The sequence below is a fragment of the Castanea sativa genome, chromosome 8 (assembly GCF_040712315.1).
Source record: "Castanea sativa cultivar Marrone di Chiusa Pesio chromosome 8, ASM4071231v1".
NCBI lineage: Eukaryota > Viridiplantae > Streptophyta > Magnoliopsida > Fagales > Fagaceae > Castanea > Castanea sativa.
This window is the reverse complement of record NC_134020.1, coordinates 55858853-55882099: the sequence shown is the minus strand read 5'-3', so window position 1 is coordinate 55882099 and position 23247 is coordinate 55858853. Positions and strand designations below refer to the sequence as shown.

At 32.6% G+C, this 23247-nt stretch overlaps 1 protein-coding gene across 1 annotated transcript; it reads left to right on the top strand.

The window, feature by feature from the left end:
- Positions 1–14553: 14553 nt before the first annotated feature.
- On the top strand, positions 14554–21651 carry LOC142607620 (transcription factor SRM1). The gene is made up of 3 exons (XM_075779174.1): positions 14554–14659; positions 16469–17245; positions 20758–21651. The coding sequence occupies exons 2-3, from the start codon at positions 16860–16862 to the stop codon at positions 21260–21262; spliced, it is 891 nt and encodes a 296-aa protein (XP_075635289.1). The 5' UTR covers positions 14554–14659; positions 16469–16859; the 3' UTR covers positions 21263–21651.
- The last annotated feature ends 1596 nt before the right edge of the window (positions 21652–23247 follow it).

The window sequence follows — 23247 nt, the reverse complement described above, 5'->3', positions numbered from 1 at the left end:
AGCTTTTTTTTTTTTACTTTTTTTTTTTAAAGATTTTATAATTAGATACTTTGGAAAATGAGATTTGAATCTTGAGGTTACAATTGAACTAGACATGCTCTAAGGCTCTTCATGAATAAATTACAAGAAAAAAGGATGTCAATGGATAAGAGCAGTGGAAGACAGAAGACAGAAGACAGATGCATACAAAGAAAAAAAAATGGTAGGGAGCAAGACTTTATTTTTTGGTTGAGCAAGAAATTAACCATTATTCAAAATTGAGTCGTGAAATCAATAGATCTCATTTAATGGGTTCAATACTTAACTACTTCAAGCAATTTAATTTTCATGATTCTTGAGTCAATAATTACTTTTTAAGAATTAGAGTTATTAAACAAATCAGAGAACACCACCATAAATTAAGCTTTTCAAAGGGGAATAACAACTCATGTCCTCTAATTTTTTTTTTTAAAAGAAAAGCTCATGTCCTCTAAAGCTTATGAAATTCTAGTGTAAAAAAAAATGTTATGCTCATGCTTGTGAGAAATTATTGAGTATGTAGCGTATTGCGTAGTGAGAGTAATGGTAAAAACCATACATATGTAATTAAAGATATTACCACCGCACAACTTAATGTGATGGTCACTCCATAAGTATAAGTGTTTGTGAAGTGTGGAGTATGGGGTGTGGGGGGTAAGAGTCAGGATTTAAATCTCCAAGAGGGAACTTCACACACATATACACTTAGCTAGAGTAGAATTCTATCTTGTATAATAAAAAAAAAAAAATTATTAGAGTAAATTATATATTTAGTCTCTATCCTTTACACTATATGTCAATTTAGTCTCTAACGTTTCAAATGTGTCAGTTTAGTCCCTAAGTTTTTGCTATTATGTCAAAATAGTCTTTGTTGTTAGATAATGGATGGAAGATACTGACGTGACGATTGATCTCTCTCTCATAAAAAAAAAAACCTCAATTTTTCATTTCTTTATTAAAATCTTAATCACTGAGCTTCTCTCGCCTTTTTTTTTTTTTTTCAATTTGTGAATTTTGAAAATTTTCTCTCTCTCTCTCGCAGGCTTCAGAGCTCCAAGAACGTTTCGAAGTCCACAAACACGTGGTTCGTTTTCTCTCTCTTTCTCGCTTCTATTTTTATATCTGAATCAATTTCAATTTTTTCGATTAGGAATTTGATATTTTTAGCTCATAATGTAGTACTATATTTGTAAAAAAAAAAAACCAAAATTATAGCCGAAAAATAAAGAATGCGAAATTTTATGAGTAATTAACGGGAACTTATGCGTGTAAATTTAGTTTTCGCTTTGATTTATTTATAAATTAAATGCTGTATTGGCCTAATTGGAGATTTAGGAGATTCTGCATTGTTCTAAACTTTGGTTAATAGATTTATTTTGGGTAATTTGGGACTATGGCTTGATTGTTGTTATTGGAGCAAATATATATATATAGTATAGATTGTATTAGTTGATAAGTTACACATGCAACCAGTGGGTCTTGAACACGTGATCGTGTTTTTATGGTTAAAGCATGAGTCTTTTTTGTTTGAAATTTATTAGGAATCACCCGGAAAAGAATAAATAAGTGGGCACATTTGGAATTGGTTATAATCTGTATGACAGTGTATTAGTTTACCCCCCACACCCCATACCCCACACTCCACAAACACTTATACTTATGAAGTGACCATCACACTAAGATGTGCGATGGTAATATCTTTAATTACATATGTATGGTTTTTACCATTACTCTCACTACGCTATACGCTACATACTCAATAATTTCTCACAAGCATGAGCACAACATTTTTTTTTTACACTAGAATTTCATAAGCTTTAGAGGACATGAGCTTTTCTTTAAAAAAAAAAATTAGAGGACATGAGTTGCTATTCCCCTTTGAAAAGCTTAATTTATGGTGGTGTTCTCTGATTTGTTTAATAACTCTAATTCTTAAAAAGTAATTATTGACTCAAGGATCATGAAAATTAAATAGCTTGAAGTAGTTAAGTATTGAACCCATTAAATGAGATCTATTGATTTCACGACTCAATTTTGAATAATGGTTAATTTCTTGCTCAACCAAAAAATAAAGTCTTGCTCCATACCATTTTTTTTCTTTGTATGCATCTGTCTTCTGTCTTCCGTCTTCCACTGCTCCTATCCACTGACGTGGCTGACGGTGATATTAAAATATTATTATTATTTCCAATTGAGCTGTCACATCAACAACCACTTGTCCTTAAGTTATATAAATAAATAAATAAAAAGAAATCAGAGGCTTGAACAATAGCGTCGGTCTAATTGGTATCACTTGTGATCATTGCGCCATGAATATCAAAGGTTGTAAGTTGTAACAACCTTGCTTGTGTGATGAAGATTGGGGTGTTGCTCCATGAATCTGAACAGTCGGCTTAAACAATCAAGTAGTTGCTGCATATGTTTGTGACAAATGATTTGGAGGTGGATATGACAAATTTTTACAAATTACAATCAAGGTAACTGTTTAGAGCTACAGTTGAAGAGGAAAAACCAGCCAGAAGATCACATAATGGGTGTGTTAGCAAACTGTTCTCTCCCAATACCAACTAAAGATTGGATCTTTTCTTTTCTTTTCTTTTTTTAGAAAAAAGTTTGTATCTTTTTATTTCCATTGCAGATTTGGGTTAGAACCTTCATATGATGTAGATCCATATTCTATTTTTGTGATTTTGGGTTTTTTTTTTTTTTGGCTTCATTACCGTTAGTGCTCTCACTATGGTTTTATTATTAAGAATAGGACATTGTTTTATTAAGAATAGGGAGTAGAGGAAGGCAAGGGCTTGGAAAAGGATGAAGGTGCGTCGGCCAAAGAGATTGGGAGGGAGAGTTTTCAAATTTGGGAGAGAAAAGCCAGTCTTTTGTTTTTGTTTTTAAATAAATAAACAAGGACACATGGCTGTTGATGTAATTGTTTTTTAATTTGATGTGGCAATTAGTTGGTAATTAATGTGGCATGAAAATTAATTTCTTATTATTCCGTTTAACCCATCAGCTTTTTTCATCTAAAAGATAATAGCAGAGACTAAATTAACACGGTATTGAAAAGGTTAAGAACTAAATTGACTAAATTAAAGATTATGGACCAAATTGAAATATGATGTAAAGGATAAGAACTAATTTTGTAATTTACCCATTATATTACATAATATACGAATATGTAAAAGGTTAGGTTGGTTTGAGTTAAAGTGATTAAAAAAAATAGAAATCAAACCAACCAACATCTCTTACAAGAATCTCAAACTAAGCAACCCATTAACTTGTTAAAAATCAACCCATTATCTTTAGTTAGGATTGAGTTGGTCAGGTTGTCAAATTTGATTTACACCCCTAATTTCACTGTTTTTTTAAGAGAATATTGATGAGAAAAAAAAATCATTATCCATGTCATTTCATATCCTCTCTTTCCAAAAAAAAAAACTCTCAAGCAATCACAATTTTCTTTCAATTCAATCCACTCATATATACTATAACGGAAAAGATAAGAAAGTAGAGAGATAAGTGATCCATACTCAACTAGCATTGCAAACTCCCTTGCCATGCATGGAAAAATTTTGCATAAATTTATAATATAATTTTTATGCCTGTTTTAAACTGAAACAAATAAAATTTATTTATAAATAGGCTTCTTATCTTCATTGTTTATACTAACTAAAAAATTGGTAATCACGAAAAACCATAAAAAACCATAAATAGGCTTCTTACCTTCATTTTTTATAATTTTCAACTTTCAAATGTCAACAAGTTTTACTAACATAAAAAAGTAAATTTACCCTTCATAACTTTACCCTTGGTTCTTCTCATAATTTATTCAAATTACATGCATTTAAAATAAATAAATAAAAAGAAAGTTAAAGATCATACAATTTGGGAGCCGTAGCTTGCTCCAAGAGCCCTCCATGGGCCATTGCATCTCAAAATGACAAAGACAAAAAAAACAGGCCCATAGAAGGAGCTCCAAACCCAACTTTCTCTGCATTAACGTGAATGAAAATTAAAATGAAAGTAAAACCCAACCCACCATTAATTCCCTCATACATTCCAAACCCAAATAAACACATGCTGCCAAAGCCCCGTGCCCCATGGCCATGTAACATACTACCTTCTCTTCTTTTGATCCAATCAACTCAGTTTTTCGAAAGGTTTGACTTTTTTTCTCAAAACTCAAAAGTTTTGTCACTTTGTTCTTCTCTTCTCACTGCTTTCTTTTGTAATAATCCAGTTTCATTTGCCCACTAACACCTTTTATTTTTGTACCAGGTTTTTTTTTTTTCTTTGGATTGTGATTGTAAGTGTTTAAGAAAATTATTTTCAAATGCAGAAGATAGAAGATATAAAGAAGGTGAATACTGAATATGGTAGAATAAAAAGAATAATTAAAATATAGTGTGCGTTTGGATGCTGCTTATTTTGCTGAAAATTGAAATTAATAAAAAAATATTTTTCAATTACTGTTTACTACTGTTTAGCACTGTTCATTTGCCTATTTGCACTATTCATGTCCCATGAACAGTGCAAAAGGTGCTGAGCTGAATGAAAAAAAAGAAAAGAAAAAAAAAGACACAAACATAAGACGTGGACGCGCAAACCAAACGGACCTATAATAACAAGTCTGCAAAGAAAAAGTGAAACACATTTTTCACTTGACTTCTTGATTTTCACAAATGTTCTTAAATGTATGTAGCAAAATTAAGAAATTCAATAGCACATGGGACACAAAATTCCAATTTTGAATTTCATTGGATTTTCTCTTAATTATGACTTTAAATATATGTATAAATTTTGGGATTTAGAGGCTCAAATTGTAGAGAAGCCAAAGTACCCATTATCTTAGGGATGGACGGATAGTCACAATTGAAATTTGGGCTTGGGAAAGAACTATTGAATATTGATATAATTCAGCACATGAGCTATTTATCATCCAGTCTACTACATATCGAGTACTAATAGAAATAGTCTGCTACATGAAGTATATTATTATTATCTAGCACATTGCATCCTAATAGGGCTTGGTACAATAAATATAAATATATATATATTCATCAAAATATATATACATATAGTAACAATAAATTGTTGCAATAAATTATAGTAACAATAAATTTTGTTGCAGTTAATTTTTTTAATAATATATTTTTTTTGTTGCATTAAATTTTTTTGATAATATTTTTTTTTATTGCAGTAAATTTTTTTAATAATATATATATATATATATATATATTATTGCAACAAATTTATTTATTGCAACAAAAATTATTGTTGCAGTAATCTACCACAATAAAACAATTTGTCGTAATAAGTTTCTAAAGTAACTCTAGCCACATTTATTACAACAAAAATATTGTTGCAACAATATATTTTGTTGCAATATTTTTTTTTTAATAATAATAAAAATATTTTATTACAATAATTTATTGCAACAAAAATTATTATTGTTAGGGAAGAGGTAAGTTTGGACCTAAGGGGTAGAGAGCATTTCATTCCGATATGGCTTGATACACCTCTAACAATTCAATATTTAGTTATGAACACTAAAAATAACGTTGGTTGGGTACAATTCCAACCATGCGTCCAATGTGACCACCACTTCCAACCTATATTTGACCCAACTCATTCTTCATCTTATACGGAGATAGCTTTTAACTCAGTAGTCTGTAACTTGTTTCAAAAGAAGGATTGTCAAGTGGGTCATTGTTTATTTGAGGTCACTTATGATGATGGGTACTGCAACAAGGGCAACATTGCTTTTGAAAATTTGGCGTTTAGGGAAGTTCTGATAAGGAAGTTTGCATTTGGGTGTGCACATACCGAGATGGTCAACTTTGTTGGAAAAACTGGGATAATAGGTCTTGCTTTGGCAATTGGAATCATCAAGATGACCAGAGATCACTTCACTCTTCAACCACTTCAAGTACGTAGGGTGCATCATGTGACTTTTGAAGTTGTTTGTCACTGTCTTCTTTTTAACGTTTCTCCCACACCTTGTTCACGGAAATTTGTTTCTAACCCCCATAGTCTTTATCTGTGTAGTCCAAGGGGAGTATGGATTGAGACTAATCCCTCCCAAATTGGTACAAGACGCGATAGGTAGGGTAGAAAGTGTTGCGGCGTAAGCCTATCACAACGACACACCCCTTCTTGAGGAAAGATTGGGTCATGTAAAAACGCATCCCAATCCCCAATCATCCATCTTTTCATTGTAATAAATAATTATTTCCTTTTTGTCATTATAATAAATTGTAAAATAATTGATATCAAGTTATTGTAATGAAATATTCATTGCAACTTCATAATCGTCATTGCAATATTGTAAAAAAATTAATATCAAGTTATTGCAATAATTGCTTCGTTGCAATAAAAGGTCAACTCGAAATTTTTGTTGCAATAAATTATAACGATAACTGGTATAAAATTATTGTAATGATTTCTTCATTTAATGCTTTTAGTTATTAAAGGCTATATCGAAGGATGCGGGCTGGGATATATATATCATGACACTTAAGGGGAGTTCCATCAAAGAGATAGAGATGCTCATATAGCCACATCTGCAAGAAGGTGTACGCGTGCATGCAAAAAAAATGAGAGGAAAAAAAAGGGCTCGTTAGATTGAAAACGTTAGACTTACCTACAATAGTAAAGGACTCCCCTTAAAGTCTTGGGTTTCTCATTTAGCCACTTCATTGAGCCCCATCAAAGTTTTGGCAAGGATCATTGACGCTAGATTCTTATCTTTGCATTCTGCAACTACGCTACAGAGCATATAGTCTACCTTCTCAAGGTCACTCACGAAAAAGAAGGCTGCTAAGATCTTCACTCTCATAGACCAAAGACGTGTCTGAAAGGTAATGCTATTTCTCATACATGTCTATTAGAAGTTATAGGTCGAAAGTTAAAGTCTTTATTAACCAACTCCTCCATATCTTGCAAAGGATGGCCCAAGTAGTTGCAAATAATTTTTATAGGATCAAAGTGGTAAATCAAGAATAGGACACTCTCCATATTTTTGTTCCCATGATGACGCCAAATTCCTCCACCTTGGGGCACATCTTAGACCAATTGAAGTGAAAGACATGTTTTTTATGGTCCTAGAATTTTGCAACAACACGCAACATGGATTCTTCCATCTTGAAGTTGTCCATATAGTAGAAGACGCACCCCAATCCCCAATCACCCATTTCTTCGTTGTAATAAATAATTATTTCATTTTTATCATTGCAATAAATAGTAAAATAATTGATATTAGGTTATTGCAATGGTATATTCATTGCAACTTCATAATTGTCATTGTAATATTGTAAAATAATTGATATCAAGTTATTGCAATGATAGCTTCGTTGTAATAAATAATTCTTTTATTTTTGTCATTGCAATAAATTGTAAAATAATTGATATCAGGTTATTGTAATGGCATATTCATTGCAACTTCATGATTTTCATTGCAATATTGTAAAATAATTGATATCAAGTTATTGCAATGATAGCTTCATTGCAATAAAAGATCAACTCGAAATTTTTGTTGCAATAAATTGCAACGATAATTGGTATAAAGTTATTGCAATGATTTCTTCATTTGATACTTTTAGGTATTAAAAGCTCAATTGAAGGATGCGGGCCGGGATAGATATATCAAGGCACTTATCGTGCTCCATCAATGTTTCAACAAGGATCATTGGCGCTAGATTCTTATCTTTGCATTCCGCAGCTACAGCACAGAGCATAGAGTCTACCTTCTCAAGGTCACTTACAAAAAAGAAAGCTGCTAAGATCCTCACTCTCATAGACCAGAGACAAGTGCCTGAAGGGTAATGATATTTCCAATATAGATCTATCAGAAGTTCTAGGTCGAAAGTTAAGGGTATGTTTGGCAATTGTTTTTTTCCTCAGTTTTTTGTTTTCAAAAACAATTCCCTGTTTTCTAAGGCAAAAAACTTGTTTGGTAACTTATTTTAGGCAAAAATCAAAAACTATTTTCAATTTCCATATTATGAAGGAAACTAAAAACTGGTCTTGAGCTGTTTTTATTTTTCAATTTTCACTCACCTCAAAAAACATGTTGAAACACGCTTAAAACAAGGTCTATTAATGAACCAGTTCACTGGTTCAATCCATATGAGTGACAATTCTTTTTCCCACACTTTTTTTTTTTTTCACTCAATATTTAGCGCCTAACGTATCTGAGAACCCTTTATATCTTCCTACACCTCCACTACCTCCATCTTCCTCACAAAGAAAACCTTGATTGAGAGAACCACTTGTAAGGTAAGTGATTGGTCTTCACCGGATTGTCCTTCATGACTGCCTCTTGTTTTTCATTTAGATTCTACTATTCCTTCTCTATTCATTATCTCACTCTCTTTTTCTAATTTTTTTTTTTTGAGTGTGTGATATAGCAGGTCTGTGCGGGTCTGTCAGATTTGGGGGGAAGTATTTCATAATTTTAGGGACCCAATCACTCAAAGGTACGGGTCTTTTCCTTTTTTCTTTGTTCATGGATTACTACAAAATTGCTTGAAGTTTTCTATGTATTTTATGTAATGCAATTTGTGTATGTGCGTTGAATCTGGGCATGTGCGTTGAATCCAAGTTTATTCAGAATGGGTATTTTCAAAGTGTGTTTGGTTTAGGATCTTGGGGTTTCGGGTTTGCTTTGGCCATGTTGGTATGCTTGTGGGCTCTATGGTGTAGCCATGCGTCTTGCATTCATGTTTTCTCCCCTATTTTCTTGGTCATTGGCTGAAAAGTAGTGGTGTGCATGGGTTGGGTTGAGGGAATTTTTTGACCCAATCCACCATGGTGGATAAAAAAAAATTCGACCCAACTCAACTCATCACATATGTCTAACCTAACCCAATCCAACCCAACTCACATGGGTCGGGTTGAACCCATGGGTTAGACTTTTTATTATTATTAAAATTGAACCCATATTTTTATTATTAATTATATAATATATTTAAATATATATTAAAGAAAGTAATAGGATTTTATATTATATATGTTTGTAGGAATTGATGAAGTGCTCTAAAGCAGGGTTTTAACTTTAAAAAAAAAATATTTATTAAATATATAATATATTTTAAATATATATATTAAAATATGAGTGGGTCGGGTTGGGTTTGTAATTTTATGACCCAAACCCAACCCAACTACAAAAAAAATTTTTATAACCCAACCCAATCCAACCCACCAACCCTAAAAACCGACCCAACCCGGTGGGTTGGGTTGGGTCAGGTCGGGTCGGGTTTGGTGGGTTTTTTGCACACCTTTACTGAAAAGGAACAAACCTTTGGTTGTTGTTGTTGCTGGTTGTTGTGATCTGAATGTAACAGTACATGAGGTTTGAAAAAATTGTTGTTGTTGAGAATGGTTTGAATTAACAGTATATGCGATTATAATTTAAGATTTTGCTTTTTAATAATAATAAAAACCTCAGGATCCCAATTTGTTACTATTGAGTGTCAATTGTTTATTTTTATTTTTATTTGAGATAGAACCGATAGAATTTTATTGATTGATAGTATAAGTCACGTATACCAAAAGAGAACAGGGACCACACAAACTAAAACCTTCTTCCCCAAATATGATAAAAGCACAAAAAGAAAGTCCCTTGTTTCCCAGTAATACAAACAGAGGTTGGTACAGTCACATCTCTCATCCACATATTTGCAGAAACACGCAACAAGGATTCTTCCACCTTGAAGTTGTCCATACAGTAGAAGACGCATCCCATTCCCCAATCATCCATCTCTTCGTTGTAATAAATAATTATTTCATTTTTGTCATTGCAATAAATTGTAAAATAATCGTTATCAGGTTATTGCAATGATATAATCATTACAACTTCATAATCGTCATTTCAATATTGTAAAATAATTGATATTAAGTTATTGCAATAATAGCTTCGTTGCCATAAAAGATCAACTAGAAATTTTTGTTGCAATAAATTGCAACAATAACTGGTATAAAGTTTTTACACTGATTTCTTCATTTAATTTTAGGTATTAAAAGCTCTATTGTAATTGATAATTATAAGTTGTTGCAACTAATTATTGATGATGCAACAATTTAGTATTTTTACATTACTATTACAACAATTTTTTAACTTGTTGATGTAATGTTATTCTTCCATTGTATGGACTCTTATAGTTTTTGCCACAACTATTCTACGTATTAGTGTAATTCATTATATGTCACTTTCGTATGAACCCATAACTTTTTTTTTTCACTACTCACAATTTGACATGTAGACAGTTATAGAATAAATTTTGACATTTTATGTTGTCTTAGAAGTTTTTTGTTTTTCGTTTTTAGTTTTCTCTTTAGGTCAGAGCAAACACATGTTACAAAGAGAGAGTGTACGTGTGAGATAAAAGACTTAAGAGAGATGTTCAGATAAAAAAGAAAGAATCAATGCTTGCCTAAACTATGGGTTCATCTTATGTTTCCCTTTAGAGAAAGTTATATTTTATTCAGAAAAAAAGAAAGAAAAGAAAACAATTATAAGAAAGTATATTGCGACCTGAGAGAGAAACAAAACCGTTCCATTTATATACTATTGGCAAAAAGATACTTTTGGTTCTTATATTTTGGACATAATCTCATTTTGCTCCTTAATTTGATTTTATGCCTATCTTAGTTCCTGAAAACAAAAAAATTAGGTGACATGCGATTAAACAATTTTCCAACTTATTATATCACATCTTGAAAAGGTAAATTCCATGTCAACAACGTTGCAAGAAACTCAAGACAATGTAAAGTCACATTGTCCTCAAAATGTCCATATTACTTAAAAAGAAAAATATGAACTTTAGCCTGAGGAGTAATTACATTACACTTTAATTGTAAGAAAATGTTGTTCAGACATATAAAACACCTTGGTCCAGCCCACATGGTGAAGGCCCAATTGTATGGGCGTGGCCTTGTTATTGTAATTTTGGCATCCTATTTCAAATAGAACTAGACTCCATAGTACATTATAATAGACAATTACATAAATTCAGGCTTTTTCAAGATATTGTGCCGCCTTGGTCCAGCCCACATGGTGAAGGCCCAATTGTATGGGCGTGGCCTTGTTATTGTAATTTTGGCATCCTATTTCAAATAGAACTAGACTCCATAGTACATTATAATAGACAATTACATAAATTCAGACTTTTTCAAGATATTGTGCCGGTTTGGATTTATGTACTTTGAGTTTTGAAGCTAAAATATATATATATGAATGGAACTAAAACTTGATGTAGTGTATTTCAATAGACTCTGTACTGATCTTGATGTAGTTGTTTACATTAATGCTATCGTCTTTTAACCAAAAAAAGAAAAAAAGAAAAGAAAAAGGAACTAAACAACTTGGAAGTCTCGTTTTCAAGGACCAAGAGCCACATAGCCTTCGTTGGTGCATTCAGAAGCCCAACAGTGTTTTAGCTTCCATTAAATGTTTTACCACGGGCCATAGCTCATAGGCCTGTCAAACAATCTTTGGGCTAGCTTCTCCACAAGCGTTTGAGTGGTGGGGTGGTGATATGGTCTATATCAAATTTTGTTCCTTCTGGAGACCGGGGTTGCTCGATTTAGCTTGGAAGTGGGATTGGGTTTTTTGTGAACAAAATATCAGTATAACTAGAAGCTCAAAGTTCCCCTTTTTGTGTATTTTCAATTTTGTGGGCCTATCGTTGGATTATGTGACTTCCATTATCTTAAGTACATGATTTATCTTCATAATAAAAAAGCAATCATTAGCAATGCATGTGCAATTCGTGGGAAGCTCCAAAGCTGATCTTTTATATATATATAAAAGATAAAAATTCTACTCTAGTCTAATTTAAGTATATATATGTATAAAGTTTCCTCTGGATATTTGAACTCAACCCTTACTCCTCACACAAATACTTGTGGAGTGACCATCGCTAAGCGTGCGCGATAGTATGAGAAGCTAATCTTAAAAGCTCTTAATAGGACCTAAAATTCTTGAACACATGAAAAAGGAAGAGTTAAAGTTATATATAACAAACAAAAACACAAAGGTACACATACTTTCTCCACTGAAAAGATGTTTATTAGTACCAAATTATCAATCACAAGTCACACCATATCAATTCAACCATTATGAAAAAAAATTATTTGTGAAAAGTTTTGTATCTCTGATAAACTTGTCAAAACACAAAAAGGAAATGGTAGATAGTAGAAACATCTCCATCTTCTAAACCCACTTTTTTTCTCCATTACAATTATTGAAAATAATGATAATAAATTGTAAAACTAAAAAAATAGACAAAAAACCAACATTCAAGTGGGCTAATTGGTTAGATATCAGGCCAACAAGTCTCAGGACTTGGGTTCGAGCCTCAATAATTAATTGTGTATTGGTATTCTTTATATTTCATCTTCGTCTCAAATGGTTTAAAGATTAAAAGTAAGTTTCTCACAGACTGGAAGCATGAGATCTTGTTCGAAAGATGGTAAGATGTTATTATAGTCACATCTAAATAGAAAAATCACATTGCTTGCCTCTATATATCCATTTTTTGTTTTAAAAATAAAAAATAAAAAGACAAAAAAGGAATTGGAATCATAGAAATCCCGTTGTAGAAGGAGAATTAATTGCCAAAAAAAAAGGGATGGGCCATAGTAAGTGTCACAACCACAAGCGGATCATGTGCTGTTGTTAATTATTAGTCCGTGAAGTTTGATGTGGTGCTGACGTAGCAATACATTAATCTTTACGTTCACTTCAGCGCGTGGCAACTTGCACTAATTCCAAATATTCAGTTGTTGACCAATTACCATATTTTAAAAAATATATCAAAAGGGAAAACAGTGTAAAATTAATGATTAACAAAGCAATAAAAGAGGAAACTTTTACTTATTAGATTAAATCAATCTTAGAAAGGCATATACACTGGCCCCACCTGCATACAAAATAGTAATAAAAGTGTCTTACTGTTTTTTTTTTCCTTCTTTTGTTTACAAGAACAGAAAGGTGTGTTAAAGGGTGAAACCAAATTCTTGTCCCACTAGGATTAGGGATTTTATGAATTAGGAGTGTTTTAACTTTTGTTTTTTTTTTAAGAGAAATGTTTTATTTAATATTAGTTGGTAGTGTGTTTATGAGATGTGAAGGTTAATTAAAAATTTTAGATTAAAAAAAAATAAAATTTAACTATAAAATTAATTGTAACCTTAGGCTACAAATTTAATATCTTCTTATTGGATGTGAATTTTGACAAATCTACCATTGGATTACATCTTCTTCTTATTTCCTCCATGCTTGTAAAATTTTAAGAAAATTAAAGATCAATAATAGCTATGTCATCAATAAATTTTTTTTTTTGTTGAAAAACTCATCAATAAATTTTTTAAATTGCAAGTTTTTGTAATTTAAAATTATGCACAAAATATAAACTTATAGATCATATAGTAAACAATATTCGATTAACATAAAATTTAATATGTGTATTAAGAGCGTAAATAACATGCAATTTAACGGTTAGATTTTCAAAATATATAATAATATTTATTTTATTAAGTGAGTTTATAACCTTAAGTTACAACAAATATTGTAGCTAAATTTTGTCCTTAAAAAAATATGTGATTAAAATTATCATAATACAAACAGTTAGAAGTATCTATAAAACCAATTATATGAAATAACAAATGTGTATGTGATTTTAGTTTGTGTTAAGTATTAGCTTGATTAATTTTTAAATAAAAAACACATGGAAATCTACATGGCAACTTAGATGACAAAAAAATAATATTTATATAGAATTGTTAGCCAAATTATTATTTTATATTCATTACTTATAAACATGCACTATTTAGACATAATATCAAAAGATTAGAGACTAAATTGACATAATTAAATTGTTAAGGGCCAAATTGGCATATATTGTAAATGTCAAGGGACCAAATGCATAATTTAGCCAAAACAAAGTTATAATAAATGTCAATTAATAATTACCATAATTATTATATTACATAACAAAAAAAAAAAATTCAATACTAGAATATGTAGTTTCCGTATAAAAACACAATCATAATAAATGCTTATTTATTAATAATTATCATAATTATAAAATTATATTTTACATAAGAAAAATCATATTTTTATTGAAATTTTGCAGACAATTATTTTCCTAAAATACAAAATAAAAATTGTTAGGACGTTTTGATGCAAACAGATCATTGAATGGCTAATATTATTGCACAACTTATCTAAGTTAATATTTTTTAAAACTTTCTCTTCTTTCATGTGTGTGTTTATTAAAATAATTAGTATTCCTAAAAAAAAACTTAATAGAAAAAGAACAGATAAATGAATATTATAATATATAATGCTATTAATTTTTTTAAAGAAAAAATTTTGGAAATATCAATAATATCCTCAAAATAAAATGAAAAAACGAAAAACGACAGTAAATTTTAATACTGGTAGGACCCAAATTGGTGACAGGGCAGGACTGTCCCTGATATTTGGATATATCACAAATATATATAATTATTATAAATATAAATATATATAGATAGTCTTTTGACTCTATTTTGCAACAGTATCAGAACTGAAACAACGCCAGCAGTGGCAAAAAGATTGAAACTTTTGCATGATTTCTATCATCCTGCGCAAAAGGTGATGATTCTCATACACCCATGATGCTTTTTAAAAAAAAAAAAATTTCTTACATTTTTTTGTTATTTGTTTTTTCTCTGCAACTATTCCTAGTTATCTCATCCTCTGACATCTTATGTAATTGTTTTTGTTTGTTTGGATAAAAAGGAAGGGAAAGAAATTAAAAGAAAGATTAGATTGCAGTTTTATTTTTCTTTGTTGTTGGGTTCTTCTCTCTCTTGGTGTGTTATCTGTCAGATATTAATGGGTATTGCAGATTCAGTGGGTTTTTGCAACTTGGGGTTGAGGCCTTTTTCAATCCCAGCTGTCCTATTTGTAACAAAGTAGTTGGTGGTGATGGGACCAATTGACCCATCCTTTGCACCTCCTTTTGTGTATATTTCAGGATAAACCATCAACATCACCCATAATTTCTATTTCTAACCCCTTGTAATTTAATTTTCACCCCATTTTAGACTACTTTTGTTTACACCATAATTTTGTTATTTATTTTTCAAATGGGTCTTTTTGTTTTGTTGTTTTTGATTTACTGGATTCTGGAATGCTCCTAATTTGTTCTTATTAGGCACACAATTCTGCTTTATTTTGTATATGTAAAGTGTTTTATTTGTAGTCTAAGACATACACAATCAGAGAAGTTTCTAAATTAGAAGTCTTTCTTTGTTTAAAGAAAGAAGTAAACTTGGGGTTATTTTTTAACAGAGAGAAGGGGTGGAGTAAGGTTTAGCACACTCAATCCTAACTTAGGTTTTTTTACTTTCCTGTTAATACAGTGTCTTTAGCAGAATCTGAAAGATAAAGGCTTATGATTGTTGGTTAAACTGTCAGAGTCCAGATAGTGGTGTACTTTGAATCTTAAAAAGTAATTTATGTTGGTTTTTTTGCCCCCCTCAATTTACTGTTTGAGGGTTAAACATTGAATGAAAAGGCACATATTCTGAAGTGGGTATTTCAAATCAAGGGTTTAACTTTATAATCTCAGGAATCACTGAGTCAGTATTTTCAACACATCCCGGCTCCTTTAGTGGGTTTTACTGTTTGTCTTTTTTTGACTTTAAAAATGGTTAGAATTTTGAGATGGTATTTTCCTAAAACTAGTTAGGATCCAAAATATCAGAATCAGGAGTGTGATTAAAATAGGACACCCTTTACTCCATAAATTACAGTTTCTAGTTCGATTTTAGTTTTTGTTTGAAAATTTCATTTTTTTTGTAATCTGTTTGATGATAGGACCTAGATTTACATTGGTTTCTGGCATTCTCATTCCATCTCTGTTAAGAAAGTTCAATCTTTTTGCTTTGATGAAAGAAAGTTTAAATTTTTATGACTTGTGTTGTTAGCTATTTGAGGAGTTGATATGTAGTTTATGTTGGTTTTACTGTATGTTTTAATAGCTAGAGGAAGCAAAGTATATGAAGGGTGTGATGTAATCTGTAAACTTGGGCTTTAAACGGTAATATAAAAGTTCTAGAAGAAGGTTAAAAGTTTTGTGGGCCTGTGCTGTTAAAGCTGTTGTTTTCAGTGAAGCTTTTGGTTACTGGATTTTTATTTTGGCAACTTGAATGCTCTTTCTCATCAATTTTATAATCTTCTGGGGATTTCTTATTTGTTTTGTTTCTCCATGGTCTCTTTCATATTTCACAATCCAAAACCCTATTTGGTATTTTCCATCCATTGAATTCACCGTTTGCATTAATTTCTATTTTCACCCCTTGCTTAAAATTGCCATTTATTGCATCTTTCATTTTATGGTTTTCAGATATTTCTGATGGTCTAACTGAGCTACGTTGCCTTTTCATTCATCAATAGGTCAGCTGTTCACTAAAGTCCAAGTCTTGAATTGTGGAGCAAATCACCATTGAACTCTTCACATACCTCACTGAGTTCTGTGATTTTTATTGGGGGTGAACTCTGCTTCCGTTCCATTGGCGTTTTCTGGGTCTGTTTCTTTGCTTACCTCTATAGTCTACTATAAAAGTTTTTAGCTCACCATCAAAGTTTTTGTATTGAAAGCCTACTATAAAAGTAATTCAGATCTGATTTCCAAGAGCAACTCTAGAAAGTTCATGGTTTTGGAGATGGGTTTAGCCTAGACTAAACAGAAAACAGTAGCTTTGGTATATTTCTTTTCCCTCTTCTTCCTGTGGCTTCAATTCTGGATAGTGGATTAAAAAAAAAGAAAAATAGAAAGAAAAGCTAGATGACTGTGGACGAGGCGGGTAGTAGCTCCGAGTGGACTAGAGAGCAAGATAAGGCATTTGAGAATGCCCTGGCAACTTATTCTGAAGATGCTTCAGATCGGTGGGAGAAAATTGCAGCTGATGTACCTGGGAAAACACTAGAGGAGGTTAAACATCACTATGAGCTTCTTGTTGATGATGTTAACCAGATTGAATCTGGCTGTGTGCCTCTGCCTGCCTATAATTCTACTTCAGAAGGTTCAACAAGCCATGGCGGCGACGAAGGAACGGGTAAGAAGGGTGGCCATTTGGGGCACTATAACAGTGAGTCTAATCATGGAAGTAAGGCATCAAAGTCGGATCAGGAACGCCGTAAGGGAATTGCGTGGACAGAAGATGAACACAGGTATCTTTGTTTTCATGTGTATTATTTCTGGCCCTGTATATATTCATAGGTGGAACCCTCAAAAGTATCTAATATGGTTGAGAACTTTTCTTCCTGATAAGTATCCAATTTGGTTAAGAACTTAAGATTGGTTACTGTTGCATTACTTTAGTGATTATTGTGTTTCTGTGTGGAATCTTGTATACAGCACTGCTTTATAAGCAAAAGTCTTTTCTGAGTATAAATTTTACAAAACATTTTGACTCTGATGACTGTAAGTAGTTTAGTTATGGACTTATAGTGAGCTTTGATTTTCTGCACAGCTTCCTTTATTGAAGTATTGTTGCTGAGGTCTTTTATGCTAATCTTATGATTTTTTTCCCAAAAATAATCAATTTTCAAGTTCACTAGTATGCTGTAGTAGCATGGCCTGAAAGGGGATTCCAATGCTAATCGTGTGTTCAAGTTAACTTTACGCAAAAGAAAAAGGTGTTCAAGTCAAGGTCTCTTTTGTATTCATTTCAAGTGTAAACATGGTATTTGACCATGTTTTTATGGTGCTTTGTTGATGATGTGGCTTAATTTAGAATTGTGCTTTTATTCAATAATAACGATTCCTCTTAAACATGTTGATCCCATCAAACCTTTAGATAATTGCTGATGAGATTGGCTTCAGATTTTGTTTCTCTGTTATTAAGTAACCATACTACCAGAAACATATATTCTTGGTACTTTCCCATGATCTCAAGCTATGCTGCGTCCAAAATTTAGGTTTGAATGATATAATTTTTTGAGATGTACCTTCAAAGGTGTAAAAGGGCTTCAAGGGTAAGTGGGCTTGAGACAGTTAGTCAACCTTGATATAGTTGGCTAGAGTTATTTGCAGTCAAGTTTTAGCTGACAACATGATTACATGTGTATAGTGAGCATCTCTTTCTTCCTTTGGCTGAGGGAAATTCCACTTTAGTTTGGTTTGTAACTTGTAGATGTGTAGTTAATTATCTGAGTAAATACGCAAATTCAAGGTTACACAATTGACTGTCCCATGAAGTATGCGCTGATTTCTGTAAAAACACTGTAAAAGTGATTTCATCATGATTAGTTGTGATAGGATGTGTGTGGGGTCTGATCTACTGTGTTGGTTATGCCAGGGGTTTGACTGGCCTTGGATTGAGCAAAATTGGTGTTTGTAGACGTCCTAGGCTCATTGTTATAATTTTATACACGTGTAGCCTGAGCAGTGGGGCGATATATATATGCTGATGCCTCTTTTAACTCCTTTTGTAATCATCAAATTCTATGGATTTAGCCATTGTTTTAGGTGAACTGTAAAATATGCTGTTTGAGTGTGCATTGATCGTTTATGTTCTCTATTTTTACCTCCACACATCTCATAGACCTTTACCTAGGTTCCCTGTTTTCTCAAGTTGCTCCTTTGTTTTATAAAATCGCAGTAATAGCAACTGCAGATGAATAATAATTCCCTATTGAAATGGAAAGGAAGGCCTTGGTGAATATATATTGAGCTTATAGAAGAAAACACGATCTCACTCTTAATATTCACTCTGATGAAATGTGGGTGCTTCTATTGTATACTTCTTGTGTACTTGGGCTATATATACCTCTATATCTCAATAATACCCATTACTTATTTTAAAAAACAAATCCTTTTATTCGCCATGTCTGAATCCATGGCGCTGTCCATGATGAATGCAGAAATGCACTGAATATTGGTGATAGCTGTGATAAACACCTTTATTTGGCCATGGTGCTATGTGGAGCACCATATTTTTCTTTAAAATCCCTTCAATGATCAAATTGGTACTAACAAAATACAGTGCAATATCTGTTAAGAGTAGTAGCCTATTCAATAGGTGATGGGAAAATCAGAACACGAATTCGATGGATTGTTCCCCTTCACATCTTGATTTGTATATGGACCTCAAGCCATTTAAAGTCTAAGAAATTGAATTCCAAGTACATCCATCATTTGCTTTGGAGCCACAATTTGCTTTAGCAATTTTGATCATAATCAGATATAATAATCATCCAAGATTCCAAGTAGGAATTTAGTTGAGCTGAATGTTTGATGCAGGTTGGCAAGCTAAAATAATTCATGTCACTGAGCAGGTTACTGTGGCATGAGTACATAATGTGGTATATAGCAGTTGGGTGTATTTTAGATTATTCTAGGATAGTTGATTCTCTTTTGGTTTGTTTTAATTATGTATGGTTACAATTAGTTGGACTGGTATTTCTGTTAAAAAGGGCAGGCTGGTTATGTGGATTTATTTCCATCTTGCTTGATGTGGCCTAATTGGAGAGAGGAATTTTTGTGTTTTTGAAGACAAAGATTCTTTGGTTGCCAAACTCAAAATGCAATTAGTGAGCGACCTGTTTGTCTGGAACCAGGCTTTCTCTCCTCCACAGGATTGTGGTTCTGATTTGCTGTCCCTTCATATATTTATTTTCTCTGTTTCTGTTTTCTTTAGTATACTTTCTATCTACTGCTTTTATCTTTTTTCTGTTCAATGAAATTTTTACTTATTGATAAAAAAAAAAAAGTATGGTTACGATTAGTCTGAATCAAAGGTCATTAAAATTTTTGGGGGTTTAGGTTTTGTCTTCTCATAGAAAGAAGATTATGGCATTATCGTAAGACAACCTTACTTTTTATTATCAATAAAAATTTCCTTTAGCTTCTAGGTTCTTTTGGGAACTGTAGGATTAACTTGTCAATGGGCTTTAAGCCCCAATGTCACCTCCTCATTCATTGGCCATCACCATTCATTTGCTTTAGACTGGAATGGATATTGTCCCCAGATTTAATCAATTTGTAACTTTTGTTTGACTGACATTTTCTGGTTAATTCTTTTACACTCTCTCCTGTCATCAGTGTCCTTTGTTTAGCTCCCACAATGTTTGCATTACTCTCTATTTGGATTAAAATTCGCCGAACTTCTACGGTCTTTTTATCACTAAACTGAGTATTTCATGTAGTGCATTTCTTTTTGAGGTTGCCAGTAAGTTAAAGTTCAGTTGTGGAGGATATCAGATGGTACATGGTTTGGTCTTCATGGGAGAAGTTCTTAGAACAGAGGCCATTCATACTGATAAAAAACAGTATCTGCCTAAACCAATTACTTTTATAGTGTTGTAGTAAATCTGCCCATATTTTAACCTGATGTAACCCACAGCCACTTTCTTGTCTGTGTTTGCATATTGCAATTCAGCCTCTATAAATCCGCTGTCTGTGTACGTGTGGTCAGTGTGGACTTTCATGATTGTGTTGTGACGTACAAATTGAGGAACTATGGTCTTAAGATGGTATCTTGATTATACTTATCAAAAAAAGGATGGTACCTTGATTAAACAATGGCTAATCATTGTAAAGACTAAAGAGGGATATATTGGTGTTGAAGATACTAATGTAACATCTATTGAACTTTTGTACACCACACATTTTCAGATCTAATGTTGTAATATTATTCTTTTAATGCAAATTTTAATTTTTGTATCCTTTCAACAATCAGGTTATTTCTTCTTGGTTTGGACAAATATGGGAAAGGCGACTGGCGAAGTATATCACGAAACTTTGTGGTAACGAGAACACCTACACAAGTGGCAAGCCATGCACAAAAGTACTTCATTCGTTTGAACTCAATGAACAAAGATAGGAGGCGATCGAGCATTCACGACATCACTAGTGTCGGCAATGGAGATATTTCTGCACCCCAAGGACCAATTACTGGTCAAACAAATGGTAGTCCTGCAGGAGGTTCCTCTGGCAAATCAACCAAACAACCCCCTCAGCCTCCATCTGGACCCCCTGGTGTTGGCATGTATGGCACTCCAACCATAGGTCAGCCAATAGGAGGACCCCTTGTCTCAGCAGTTGGTACACCGGTAAATCTTCCTACAGCAGCACATATGGCATATGGTGTCAGAGCACCTGTTACTGGAGCTATGGTTCCTGGGGCACCAATGAACATGGCTACAATGGCATATCCAATGCCTCACACAACTGCACATAGGTAATCTGCCGTTTAGTCGCAACATGAATGCAGGACAGAAGACTATTGCTTGTGCTCTTGTTGGGTTATTGGAATCCCTTAGATCAGAGCCTGAACATTTTTGCTTATTAAGCACAAGTTGTTTAATGTTTGTCATTTATCTATTTTTGTATCCATTCTAAATAAGCCATATGGGTAGATTACCTGAATTTGTGTATAGGTGACTTTGGAAGAGTTGGCAGTGTTTAAAAGTAGGATAGTTCTAGTTTGCTCTCTTATGAAGATTTTAAGCTCAATTATTAGTCTTTAGAAGTAGTTGGTATTTAAGTTCTATGGCACAAGATATAAAGAACCATTTATATCTTTTACTACTTTTGAGTAGCATATCTAAACCGCCGGGCTTTGCTATATCAACCATCCTCTCTGATTTATTTATTTGAACTTAGGGTGTCTTGGCAATTGGTTCAGTATATTAACATGAATGTTCTCTTGTGATTATCCGTTGTAATTGTTGACAGAAGAATACAAAACAACTTGCCTCTGTAATACATTAGGAGTTATATTTGTGTATATATTTGTTCTATAATAGCTACTCAAATGGGTATAGACCATAAAGCTGCAGTTCTTGAAATGGCTGCATTTCTTTCTATCTTTCTAGAAAATGAAAGGGAACAATTTGTTGCATCTCTTACTAAGCCAAAGTCGTTTGGATGACCCTGAGAGATTGAATTGTCATTTATTTAGGACTCAATCTTTTGTTAAATTTACCATCTTGCTCGGGACAATTAAAATTTGAAAAATGCTAGAATCACAACTTTTTACATGTATAACTTGCTACATGGCAAGTTGTGAGTGGTAGAGTTGTGGATTCACCAATTTTTCTCCATCATTCACAACTCATTACGTGGCGAGTTGTGGTCTTAGCATTGTTCTTAAAATTAAGAAGGGTTACTAGTTTGTTAATGGTAAATTGTGAAATCATTGGGAATTTCGGATGAGCTTGTGCCATTAGTTTTTTATAGTGGTTTTTATGGTGGGTTCTTCATTGTTCCCATCTTAGTTGATGAATTCATAATTTCAAATGCCACGTAAATTCAAAGGCATGAGATACCTTCTTGGAGGCTAGGTAATCTATTTTTCCTTTGAATGGCTACTTGGAACTTGGAAGCAGTAATTATTTCATATATCAGAAATATGCATCATACTCTTTCATAGAGTGTGGGTATTACAATTATGTGGAATTCACATGTTAGGAAAGGGAAGGGGTGATGCACACATCTGTGCATGAGATTTATAGGGTGAACTTGGAAGAAATTTCAAGGTTAGCTAAGAAAATTGAAGTGGTGGTTTTACTTGTCAAGTCAAAGGGTGCATTGTATTTATATATTACATTGTATCTAAAGTTTGGTCGCAAACAGAATACTTTTTATTGCATGTGCACGTTATCATCTCTATGATTTCTTTTTTCTTAAAGCATTATCCATTCCGTGTATGTTGACTCAATTGGGCGCAGCCTGTTAATTCTTATGACCACCATGTTGAATGTTGACTGATGAAGTTGTTTGCAATATATTGATTTTAATTTTAGCTGCTAGGTTGTGTAAGAAAAAAAAGAAAGAAAAGAAAAAGAAGCTAGTCTGTGCAAAGTGAAGCTAGTCTTAAATATTTGATACTAGCCCAATAAATTTAAATAACCCAATAAAGATAGGACGTATTAAATAACCCAATAAATTTAAATGAATATATTATCAATTTGGTGCTACTGCTAGATCCTTTTGCCCACCTTTCAGGTGCTCATCTTCATAGGGAGAGGCTTCAATGTGCTCACTACGTATGGTGTCCACCTTGGACTCAATTTGGAGTTTAAGGAACTAGTGTGTGCATAATAACAATAGTGGATACTGGATACTATGGTCATCACTATAGCATAGATAGCAGGGTCAAGGAATATGACTTCGTTATTGCTAATGAGAAGACTAAGGTATTTAAAAGAGTTAAAGGACTTGAATC

Excerpts from the sequence above, each read along its gene's own strand:
- LOC142607620 (XM_075779174.1), top strand. The coding sequence starts at position 16,860 with ATGACTGTGGACGAGGCGGGTAGTAGCTCCGAGTGGACTAGAGAGCAA. Across the intron at positions 17,246-20,757 it reads TGGACAGAAGATGAACACAG|GTTATTTCTTCTTGGTTTGG; the intron begins GTATCTTTGTTT and ends TTCAACAATCAG.